This window comes from Ananas comosus, linkage group 16, assembly GCF_001540865.1.
Source record: "Ananas comosus cultivar F153 linkage group 16, ASM154086v1, whole genome shotgun sequence".
NCBI classification, from domain to species: Eukaryota; Viridiplantae; Streptophyta; class Magnoliopsida; order Poales; family Bromeliaceae; genus Ananas; species Ananas comosus.
This window is the reverse complement of record NC_033636.1, coordinates 9,770,111-9,783,247: the sequence shown is the minus strand read 5'-3', so window position 1 is coordinate 9,783,247 and position 13,137 is coordinate 9,770,111. Positions and strand designations below refer to the sequence as shown.

At 33.0% G+C, this 13,137-nt stretch overlaps 1 protein-coding gene across 1 annotated transcript; it reads right to left on the bottom strand.

The window, feature by feature from the left end:
- LOC109722118 (ethylene-responsive transcription factor ERF038-like) lies at positions 1,175 to 2,751 on the bottom strand. Its single transcript, XM_020250004.1, has 2 exons — positions 2,139 to 2,751; positions 1,175 to 1,453 (listed from the first exon to the last, which is right to left on the bottom strand). Exons 1-2 carry the CDS (start codon positions 2,583 to 2,585, stop codon positions 1,175 to 1,177), a joined length of 726 nt encoding a protein of 241 aa, XP_020105593.1. The 5' UTR covers positions 2,586 to 2,751.

The following is a 13,137-nucleotide window of genomic DNA, read 5'->3' as shown; positions in this document are numbered from 1 at the left end:
TGCCAGGGCTGTTGGAGAGAGAGAGAGAGAGAGAGAGAGAGAGAGGGGGGGGTAGGTTGAGAGTCTGAGACTGACACTAAAGAACAATCCAAAAAAGAGTGAATGGATGTAGCTACTAAGTTGAGAGCTTGAGACTGACACTGAGAACAATCCAAAAAGAAGTTAAGGAATGTAGCTCGACTAATTAAATTTGAGAGCCTGAGAGTGACACGCCAAAGAACAATCCAATAAAAGAGAGAAAGAGAATTAGACACTACTATACGGACAACAATTACATGGGGGCAGTCGGGTTTCTTTTTTTGGTGCACCCGGTGCACTATTTTTTACTTTCAAATTTTATTTTATTTTTTAATTATAATCTAATATATATATATATATATAATGATATTTTAAAAATATATGTAAAAGAATTTATGCATGGTTCAGGATTTAAAATCCTTCACAAAATATATATCTATTGTATTAAATTATATTTTTTAAAAATTTTAAAGCAAAAAAGATGCACCGGGTGCATGAAAAAGGTCCATCCATCCGGTGCATTCCCAAATAACTGTATGTGGATACAGTGTCCGTAAAATTTTTGCCCCTACAGTACTACTCAGAGCTAGCAAAAAAAAGATAGAAATAAATAATTTCACAAGCCAAAATATTATTTCTCCTCCCATGATCATTTTCTATTGTAAACTTAAAGCACCAAAGGGCCAAAATGTACAAATAAAACCCGGAAGAATTGTTATATTCCAGTTTATTTACGGTATAATTATTTAATACCTTTTTAAGGCATACTGTTCCTACACCATTACCATTTTCATAAACTAATTATCACACGAAGTATCGATAGAATTTGGTTAAGATGAAAGAACGCAACAAAAAAATAAATTTAAAAGCTCAATCTCAACCGTCCAGAATTATTTGAAGAAGAAGAATCGTAAACCATGACTCGAGTGATAAAAGAATTGTAATCATGGACTCTTCACTGGTGCATCAATCACTTCATTGACACTGTAAATGGTGAGATCCTTTTCGTCACTCGTGCCACTATTTAAGACTCCATGGGAGGTGGAACGTACGGCTGAGATTAAACATTTAAATTTAATTTGTTAGTACGTTTTTTACCTGAGCCAATTAAGACCAGACACGGTTAAAAAAGTGCGGGGGAGAGAGAGAGAGAGAGTCACGTTTCCCATGCCCACAAGCGGTCGTCGGAAACGAATGCGAGATCGGCGGCGGACTCCTCCGGCCACACCATCGACGTCGCCGACACCGCCCACCAGTCGACGGAGGCGTCGAGCGCGAACTCGGCCGGGTCGAGGCGCGGCAGCTCGACGATCTCGCCGAGGAGGTCGTCGTCGTCGGCGGCGGCGGCGGCGGGGGCGTTGGGGTTGGGGGCAAGGAGGAGGCCGGGGTCCATGGCGGCGGCGCGGGCGGNAGAAATTAAAAAAGGTACGTCGATCTGTATGTACACTCAAAAAAAAAAAGAAGTATAAATTATATAAAAAGTGTATAATTTACACCATATATTTGGATGTACAACTAGTACTTTTCAATTAGGAGTGATGGTATTAAGGGTACATATATATTAATTGTAAACTTTGTTTTCCCAATCCTACAATACATAAGGTACATTTTAGCTGTTCTTTGTTGGAAAAAGATAAAAAGACAAATACTCTCAAAAGAAAATTTCAAATTCTATAATTTATGCAATCATCTGATCATCTCTGATCTTCTGATCAGAGGATAAGAGCATGTTTTAGCTGTTCTTTGTTGGAAAAACATAAGAAATAAATATTCTCTCATATTCTACAATTTATGCAATCATCTCTGATCTTCTGATCAGAGGATAGGAGCATGGGCAATAAGATAGGCATTTTTCATTTTTCAAGTTGTAAAAACTGCCTGAATATTTTTTTGCTACAGAAGACAAAAGGAGTAGAAATTAAATCCTTGCAATAATAAACTCACTCAGATGAAGACACCCACACCATGTAACACCCTAATTTCACACCCATATCTTTTTTTTTTTTTTTAATCTTTTCAGAATTAAGATCTCGAACTTCTACGTTCAGCGTTTGAGCCTGCTTGTTCGTTCGGTATGTGGTATTTATTTGTGACTAATCCCACAACCGCGATTCGAACACGGTAGGGACGCACCCGTCCGGCACGGCCCACAGCTGATCCGACGCAAACCCGGGCTCCTCCATGGCGGCGGCCAGGGCGGCGGCGGCCTGGACGTCGCGCGGGGCGAGGGTGGCGGGGCGGGGGAGGGCGGCGGCGAGCTCGGGGAAGTTGAGGGCGGCGGCGGGGCCCTTGACGCAGAGGGCGGCGGCGTCGTGGGCGCGCGCGGCCATCTCCGGGGTGGGGAAGGTGCCGAGCCAAATGCGCGTCTTCTTCCGCGGCTCCCGGATCTCCGACACCCACTTCCCCCACGCCCGCATGCGGACGCCCCGGTACGACGGGTGCCGCGTGCTCCCCGCGCCGCGCCCCCGCTTCGTCGGCGCACCAGGACTCGTCGCCGCACCAGAACTCGGCGGCGACATCGCTTTGCTGCCGGGTTCTGCGGAATCGGCGCCGCCGCTCTGCGTCATCTCCGCATTGGCGGGGGGTGGTCTCTTTGAAATTCGTGCTGGCTAGATTTGGTCGCTCTGGTCTACTTTATATAGTCTTTACAGAGAGGAAGAGGAGGAGAAATGGGCTTTTGTTTTCGGGTGAATTAATAGCCCCGGGTTGTGTGAAGTAAATATATAAATGTTTGTTGGGAAAAGCAATTGCTAAATTTTTTTTTAAAAAAAACTTGTTTCTAGCACATATATAATATATAAAATATATTCCTGAGCTAGCCTGCTATGCTATTGCAGTAGTTTTCGTGTTATCAAATTATTTTTAATAATATGACTTTCAAATCGATGATCGATTCTCTTAAATTTAATTTATATTATTAAAAATATTTAAAACTAAATTTTATAATTTTTCGATATTATTTGACTAATGATTAAAATATTTCAAAATTGACAATTTTAACGATCGATGTTATGTATTTGTGAATTTAATATTGTGGAACAATTCAAATCTGATGAAATTTCGATAGAATTTTTTTTCGTTGTTTAGAATAAAATTAGTACTTTTGATCTTAAATTCAAGTTTTTTATTATTATTTTTTATGAGATTTTTATTTTCAATCGTTTATTTTTAGACTATCTGTTTGATAGGTAAATGGTATCGAAAAATTATAAAATTTAGTTTCAAATATTTTTAGTAGTGTAGATTAAGTCTAATGAAACCGTATTATTATAAATAACTTGATAGCACGGAGGCCTTCGTGCTATCGATAGTATAACAGTCGGACTCTATATTCCCAATTAATTATGGATGTATTAAGCCATGCTGTCGCATGGAGTTTGGTGCTTGTGATTGTGTGTGGATTTTCCACGTGTAACAACAAGAAAGAGCAACTGACCGTTCTTAGCGCAAGTGGCAAAGAATTTGGCGGTTGGTATCCGAAATTTCAAGTTTGAAGTCTAGTTATTCACATTTCAATTAAATTTGTTAAAAAATAAACGAAATAAATAGCATGCTAGTTTTCTCTCTTAAAAAAAAATCAACGAGTTATAAAGAGCGTTGTATGAAAGAGGGCATTATGAAAGCTCTGAATGAGAACTTTTCTCGAAAGGCAGATCGATGCGGCCCACCAGCGCGCTGCACCACTAGGCCAAACAAGATCTATTTTGTGTCGAGTAAGATGGACATGAATCAAATGGTGAATAATATAGTGATTGCATATAAAACTAATATATATATATATATATATGATATCGAAAATAAATTTTGCGATTTTTCGATATCATTTGCCTAGTGATCGAAGTGGCTCAAAATCAACGACTGAAAATAAAAATCTTACAAAATATCATCATATGACATTAAAATTTTAGATCAAAGGATGCTTATGGAAGCACGGAGGGCTCCGTGCGTCCACTTTATTTTCGATGTTCGGACTTTCGAATCGACGATCGGCTCCGTTAGACTTGATCTAGAGTATTTGAAGTATCTAGAAAATAAATTTTGCGATTTTTCGATATCATTTGCCTAGTGATTGAAGTGGCTCAAAATCAACGGCTGAAAATAAAAATCTTACAAAATATCATCATATGACATTAAAATTTTAGATCAAAGTTATTGATCTTGTTTTATATGGTATAAAGAATTTTCTATCAAAATTTCATGTGATTTGAATATTTTTACACCGTTAAACTTGCAACCGGCTCACCACGGCCATTAAAATTATTGATTTTGAGCCCATTGATCACTAGGCAAATGATATTGAAAAATAACAAAATTTATTTTCTAGGTACTTCAAATGCTCTAGATCAACTCTAACGGAGCCGATCGTCGATTCGAAAGTCCGAACATCGAAAATGACTTGAAAGCACGAAGGCCTCCGTGCTTCCATAAGCATACCGGCACAACTATATATATATATATATATATATATATATACTATCAATAGTACCAAGCCCTTGGTACTATTGAGTTTTCGATCGTTGGATGAAAAGATGTGCAGTTAGAATGATAGTGGTCCCCTAAGGTTAAGTGGTTGGTTTAATAGTATAATCTAACGGGTGGAAATGATAAAAGGATAGATCTAACGATAGAAAACTCAATAGTATCAAGAGCTTGATACTATCGATAGTATAGTAGCCAGACTATATATATATATATATATATATATATATATATATATATATATAGTTGAGCTAGAATACTATCGGTAGTAAACGAGCCGTTTTACTACCGATTTATTTCCGATGATAGAACTTCCAAATTGACGATCGGCTCCGTTGAACATGATCTATACCACTTGAAGTATTTAGAAATTAAATTTCAAATCTTTTCGATATCATTTGCCTAATGATCAAAGGGTTTCAAAATTTATAATTTTAATGGTCGATAAGAGGCGTTTTCTCGTTTAACGGCGTAAAGATATCCAAATCAATTGAATTTTTGTTAGAAAATTTTTTGAACTATTTAAAACAAGATCTATACTCTTGATCTTGATTACAAGACTCCTATCATCATTTTTTAAAGAGTATTCATTTTCGGCCATTCATTTTTCTGTTCACTTGATGGATAAAAGAATAATATAGAAAGTGCGTGAAATTTGATTTCTAGGTAGTTTAAATGGTTTAGATCATATTTAACGGAGCTGATCGTCAATTTGGAAGCTCTATCATCGAAAACAAATCGATAGTAAATCGACTCGTTTACTACCGATAGTATTCTAGCTCAACTCTATATATATATATATATATATATATATATATATATATATATATATAGTCCGGCTATGGTGCTTGTAATAAAAGCACCAAGCTCTTGGTACTTGTGAATTTTTTACCGTTAGATCTACGTCTTTGATCATTTTCACCCATTAGATTATGCTATTCAACCAACCACCCACTCAACTCTAGAGGGCCCACACCATCCTAACCGCACATCTTCTAATCCAATGGCCAAAAATCTACAAGCATCAATAACTTGATATTTTTAAAAACATAAAAGCTCAATATATATATATATATATATATATATAATACAGGAGGAAGATATACAAATGATTTGATGCTGTAAATAAATTCTATTTAGAATAACGGTAACAGCAAAGACTTTCTCCAGCGAGAGAGACTGATGGATGGATGGGAGATTCAGAGAAGTAGAGAGGGTGATGGTCTGATGGAGTAGAGTATATATAGTAAATAATGTTCATTTTGCAACTCGTATTATTCTCGAGGAGGATTCATACTGGGGCCTGGGGGTGGCCCCACGTGAAATGAAATGGTGTGCAGTGCGTCAAACGCTTTTGGTACGTACGCATTGGCCGGCCTCGTACCCTCCTGTCTTTTCATGTTTCTTCTCCACCATTTTTTTTATTTACCTTGCGCGCGCGCTCTCTCTCTCTCTCTCCCTCTCTCTGAATTCTACACTGTCACACTTGTACTACGTTATCAATAATAAATCAATTGTATTTTTTTTTTTAAACAAAAATATAATAAAAATATTTTTTTACAATTATGATGGGACATATACTTCTAAAAAAATATATTTGATTAATTTGTTACACCACGTCACCAATATACCCGTTGAATTCTAAATTTTTTCCTCTCTCTCTATATATTATATATATATATATATATATATTTATACTTATATATATTATATATATATTGTTCAAAGTATCAATGTAGCATAAAGCAACTCAGTACTTAGTACACTAAGGGCATATTCGAACTCGAGAAGTCGGCCGAAGTGGAAAAAGTCATTTTATTAAAGTGTTTTATAAAAATGACTTTTTAGTTTGATTGTTTTGGTTGTCAAGTAAAAAAATTAAAACTATAATTTTATATTTTTGATTATTAAATAATATATAAGAGGTAAAAATGTAAACAAAAGACTTTATACTGCAATTTAAATTAAAATTTAAATTTAAAATTATATTTAGAATTCAAAGTTACATTTTAAAATTAAATTTAAACTTAAATTGAGTTGAATTTATAATTAAAATTTAAAGACATAAATTTAATTTACAATTTGAATTAAAATTTAAGTTATAACTTATAAGTGAAATTAAATTTAAATAAAAGTTCAACACAAAAATTAGAACATTTATTCAAATTTGGAATTATATAATTTGAATCATATATTAATTCACTCTTTGATCTTAAATTCTGAATTCCAATATGAATTCACATTTAAATTAATATTTAAATTAAAATTAAAATATGAGTTTAAATCACAATTCAAATCAAACATTAAATTCATAATTTGAATTCAAATTCAGACTGAAACTTTATTATGAAGTTAAGTGATAAATAATAAATTTAACATTTAAATTTAAATTTGAATTTGAATTTTAACTTAAAAATTTAAATTTTAAATTTAAATTTCAGTCAATAACTTGAATTTATACTTGGAACAATTTGAATTCAAATTTCAAATTGAAGTTCTTAACTAAAAATAATTTGATTAAAATTTAAAATTTAAAATTTCAATTTAAATTCTAGAATTCAAATTTAAATAAAAATAAAATTTAAAAATTTAAATTTAAATATAAAGTCATAAATTTGAATTTAAAATTTTATGTTGAATTTTAATTAACAAATAAAATTTAAAATATGATCATAATTTTAATTCAAATTTAAAGTAAAATTAAAATTTTAAAATAAATTTAAATATTAAAGTTAAGACCAAATATAACCTCTTAGCTAAGCTCTCCATTTTCGGTGACTTCTGAATTTTTTCAGCCGAAGTCAAGAAAGTGAGATTTAGTTATAACTCGCTTTATAAGCCCATTTTCGTAAAGTGACTTTACATTCACTTTCGTTACCCAAACAACCAATAAGACGTCACTTTCTAAAAGTATTACTTTCGATACTACACTTTCGGCGAACCAAACATGCCCTAATAAAAGCAACTCATAGCCTGTTTGTTTTCTGAAAGTGACGTTTATATATATATAGACTTCAGAATAAATTAGAGTGTAGATTTTTTTTTTCTTTTTTTTTTTTTGCCGTTTGTTCTATAGTGGTGAGATTAAAGCTTATTTAACATTGTTACTTGTTTGTAAGTGATGGCTAAAATTTTATTATTTATTTCTCACTTTTTTGTTTTGTGATTGACCTTGGTTTGGGAATGGCTGAAGTCATTTATGTTATTTTAGAGAGTTTGAGTTTCAATCGAAAGATGGAGTTACATAAACCAGACAAAAAAAGTAGATATTTACTGCTGCTCATCTCTCTTTACTTTCGGTGAAACAAATGCACCCTCAATAATAATCTTAATAGTTTCACACACATATATATGGTCGAGATTAAATGAATTATTTCATGTTAAAGTGTGTCAAAAAATCATTATTTTTCAAAAGCTTAAATTATATTCAGCACTTTCCCTTACGTTTTGACTCGGAATTTTTTAATCGACCCAAGACGTATTTTTGATAAAGTGAGAGAAAGTTAAATAAATTTAGGATCTGGCGAGACTCAAATTCATTAGCTCTTGCTCTAATCTCATATTAAATTATATAAAATAATAATAATTTTCTAGAAGCTTAATACGCAAGCTTAATTTAATTGGTACAAAATCAAATGTGATTTAGCGGCCTAGCAAGACTTGAATTCATTATCTGTTACCTCATACTTTGATATCATGTTAAATTGTGTTCTTAAATTGTGTCAAACAATCGTAATTTTTAAAAGCTTACATTACCAAAGAATGGTATTTTGAAATACTTACATTCAACATTTCACAAGTAGTTACAAAAGCGAGAATACAAAGGAAAATAAAGAAACATGAGAAAATTTAATTCATGAACTCATGAAATAGAGGGAGCTTTAGAATCAACTTACGTATCTTAATGTTCTCTCTTTCTATATATGTACGTGAAATAGTTCAACGCATAGAAAACAATGTATTAATATTTTATATTATCATTCAACTTTAGGGCGAAACTCAAGATTTTGTGATGGGTCAAAAATGCCAATTGCTTTAGTTAATAAATTGAATAAAATTTAATAAGACGAGAAGTCTGAAAAGAATCAAATCAAATTCAGGATCTTTCACTCTGTGTAATTGAAAACAACTTTTTTTATTAAAAATTCAAGTTTGTTGGACAAAACAAACTTCTTCTGCTCCTCTACAATCATCTGCAGTTCTTCATATTTTAAAGGTGGGCGTCTGCAATTATTTGACAGGGTTCTTGATCTACTTGATCTGACGAGCCACCTTTATTCACTTGATGGGATTAAGTAGCTTTTTGATAAAAAATTACCGAGCTATATGTAGCTGGAAAATAATAAGAGAATATATATATATATATATATATATATATATATATATATATATATATATATATATATATAGAATTAGGCTACTATACTATTTATAGTACCGAGCTACGGTACTATAGTGTTTGTTTTCGATCTTAGGGCATTCAAATCAAAGATCCACACCGTTAAGTATGATCTAGGGTATATGAATTTTTTAGGAATAAAATTTTAGTTTTTTTCGATATCGTTTACTTAGTAAATAAATTAGATTAAAATGGACGGTGGAAATTGAATAATCTTTAAAATTTGAGCATAGGACTTTTAAATTCAAGATCAAGAATGTTAACCTTAATCTATATAGTTTAAAATATTTTCTATCAAAATTTGAAGAAATTTAGATTCTTCTACACCGTTAAACTCCAAACTCGTCATAATAGCCATTGAAAATTGACAATTTTAAAATAGTTTGATCATAAAGTAAACTATATCGAAAAAATATAAAATTTTATTTCTAGAATCTTTAAATACCATAGATCAGTTTTAACGGTGTGGATCATTGATTTGAACGCCCTAAGATCGAAAACCAACACTATAGTATCGGAGCTCGGTACTATAGATAGTATAGTAGCCTAGCTCTATATATATATATAGAGTCCGGATGAGATACTATCGATAGCACTAAGAATTTGGTGCTATTGAGTTTTTCACCGACAGATTTAACCCTTTGACTATTTTTATTCATTAGATTATACTATTCAACCAACAACTTACTCAACCCTAGAAGGTCCACATCATCCTAGCCGTATGTTTCTTCATCTAAGAACCAAAAACTTAATAGCAACAAATTCTTGGTGCTATTGATAGCATTCCAGCCTAGTTCTCTCTCTCTCTCTCTCTCTCTCTCTCTCTCTCTCTCTCTCTATATATATATATATATATATATACAACTTAGCAGCAGCAGCAGCAGGAGTAGTACATTGGTTCATTGAATGTTAGCTGTTTCTTTCTTTATTTGTTTCTTTCTTACCTATCATGCAACGGTCCCATACTTATAATGAGGCTTAAGTGATGTTGTATTTCGAGGTTGATAATGATTTGACACAAAGAGTACAAAATTATTCTTAAAAAGTTATTTTAATAAAGAGTAATACTACGAATTATGTTATATATGTTACCTGTACATAGGGAATCAATTTGAGAGTAAATGAATCAGGAATAGCAGTAACAGTGGTCAATGTTGGCTTAGCTTCTACCCATCAATGAATCATGCCAAAGTGAAAATGTAAAAACCTTGAGATTGTTTGAGTTGATTGGAGCTTTTTTTTTTTTTTTTAAAAGAAGTGTTGTTCGAGTTTGGTAATTTAAAAACCTTCATAGCTCTATCCGCGCTAAAATAGCAACTTAAATTGGTTCTTCTACTTTTGTTGTTTATAAAGACTCATTCCTCTCATTGACCAAGCCAAAAGTTCTATATAGAGCGGGTTTAGGTTATTGAACTATTAACCTTTATTTTTTTAATGCGTAAAAAAGCTGTTTCACAAACTAGTTGAAAGAGCAATTGAGTGGTATAGAAAACATGACATTTTGAATTTTTGAAGAGTCCAATTTTGAGTATTTTAACTTGAAACTTTAATTGTTAGAACACACCTTTATGTTTATAACCACCTTGAAATAAACTTTTCCTAAAATCAAAATCTTTTTTAATAAATGGTCAAAATTGGGGTAATATTAAAAATTCAGATATATATTTGAAATGAGAGGTAAATAAGAAATTTAGTAAGTTTCCAAAGGTACAAAAGTAATTTTTTCCTTACAATATATCAAATACAACTAAAGCCTATACTAAGGCTTTGTCCCTATATATCCTAGCAAATCCAAAGTCGATCGATCAATTCAAATTTGAATTTGAATATCCTTTATAATTTGAACAAACCAATTCAGCTGCAGGCCTGATTTTCAAATTTGGAATTTTGCTTTGCTACACAATGTACTCTATCCTTTTGCTTTGGACATGTTATTGAGACAACCTGGTACTCCAAACTTTACATCACAAATGTTGCTTTCGACAAACTATTGAGAGAACGCGATGTCATCTGAAAATGATATGTCTCATCACACTGACCGATCTCTATCGCATTAACCATATATATTCCGCCTTATACATGAATAGCAGGAAGAATTAGTTGTTGACTATGAATAATACTAGGGTAGGGGGTGTTTTCATAAGAAAGCCTTGATGATGAGTCAGTTTTATATACATAAATATTAATACGATGAAAGCCGAGTATGGTATGCCTTAAGGTTTCTATTTAATACACTGCAAGAAGATTTAGTTTGGTACGAGTCACACTCTCGAGGTTTCTATTTAATTAATATTGAGGACAGGCCAATATTATACGTTTAACAGCCACTTCGATTTTCAAACATCTAAAATGAAAGGTAAAACGCTAAAATCATGCAAACTAAGCTGTCGAATATGAAAATTGACTTATTAATTATATTTTTGAGTATATTCTCTATTTAGAACTTGAATTAAATGTCAGAAAATTAATAATGTTAGGAGACTGACATAACTCGAATTCAGAAACCCCTACTCTGATAACATGTTAAATAATACGAAACAATTGTTATTTTCTAGAAATTTAAGCCGGTAGAAAACGGTGTTTAAATATTTTAAATTTAATATTAATATCCAATACAATGTTCATGCAAACAAGAAGTCTAAAACCACAAGTCAACATTGATTTCTCCCCTACTCCACCCTAAACTCATGTAAGTGGTAGTCAAATCAACCTAGCCTACAAAACCCTAATTGCTTCCCCTCACCAAGGACTCTAATCGACCTAAATTGCTACCTAATGGCCCTATTTTTTCTATCAAATTAATGTTAAGTTGACATATATTTCAATAATTACCTCCCCTAACTAGAAAAATAAATGTGAAAGAGAAGAAGATTCAATAGGTAATAGAATCGAAGGAAGGTGGATCGATCGAATTTATCGGTAGCATATATATATATATATATTCATTTATGGAGTACTTATAGTAGTTGAGTTCAATGATTAGCACACCGCTTAATGGCTAAGTAAGAATAAGCTCGAGGCTATCCATGCACAATGCATAGGTAGCACGATGGTCAAAAAAACCTATCAAATGATCATGACCTTTCATAGTTTATATCAACAAAGTATATCATGATACACGCCAACCCCTAGACCAATAACTCCAAAGGCCCTGTTTGGTCTCTTTTTTTAGCTGCTGCGATGCTTCAATTCCCAGAAGTTATCCATCCTAAAACTGCTCTCGCCCTAATACGCTCGACCCATTTAATCTTTTGGGCTTAGCTATCGCCTAAAATACTGTAGTCATATTAAGAATTTTAGTTCTATTATACCTTATATATAAGATTATTTCAAATTCTAGATGTGTCACATTCCTCCCTCCTTTAAGCTGTGATGTGTTTGTCAGGCTCAAACACACTCACGAGTATTTGAAGTGAGACTCGTTTTATTAGTCTTAGCCGATCTTGTGGGAACTAGGGAGCCGCGCTCCACCCACAACGTTCGGCAGCTGAAAAGCTGCATTCTACTCGTTGTATAATTCTAACTCAGTTGAAACTTGAGACACATCTCATACTTCTGGCTGATGATTTGTATTAATACCAACTGAATGTACACCTCTAGTAGTTTAGGATGGATGATTCTCTGGGAAATAGGACGTCACCCTAGTTTGGAGCGTGATTTTTTGACTTGGTCCAGCTCTATATTTATAGCTCTAAAGTTGCAGTTTTTCCATTACAACACTGTTGGACCAAATAAGCCTAAAGGCACTGATCATAGTCGCCCATAAGCACGAGCCCAATTTCAAGCTTGCATAATGTCATTAATGGCAGGATAAGGTCAAATAATTGATGGCTCAACAACAAAATAGAAAATCTTATTATATTTGCTCTCAAATAAATGACAACTTAATATATAGCTGGAGTTTATTGGACGCGTGGTAGTTGTGCATCTATTTTTAGGTACTAGAGTTATATATCCAAGTGGTTGAGCTATCATGCTATAATAATCCATCAAAAAGGAGCCCTCCATTGCATCAAATTAAGACTATTGTTTTTGCCTACAATTTACCACAGTTTTTCCGATCCTTGATGTTCAGTTTGTGTGTGTGTGTTGTAACCTAAAATGAGAACATTTTAATTTATCATGTTTTCTAATCGTTAGATCGATTGTATCATTAGAAATTAATCGCCTTACATAAATTACATGGGTTACATCTAACACTTTGGACTAAGATATTTTGATAAGACCGATCGTCTCTAGCG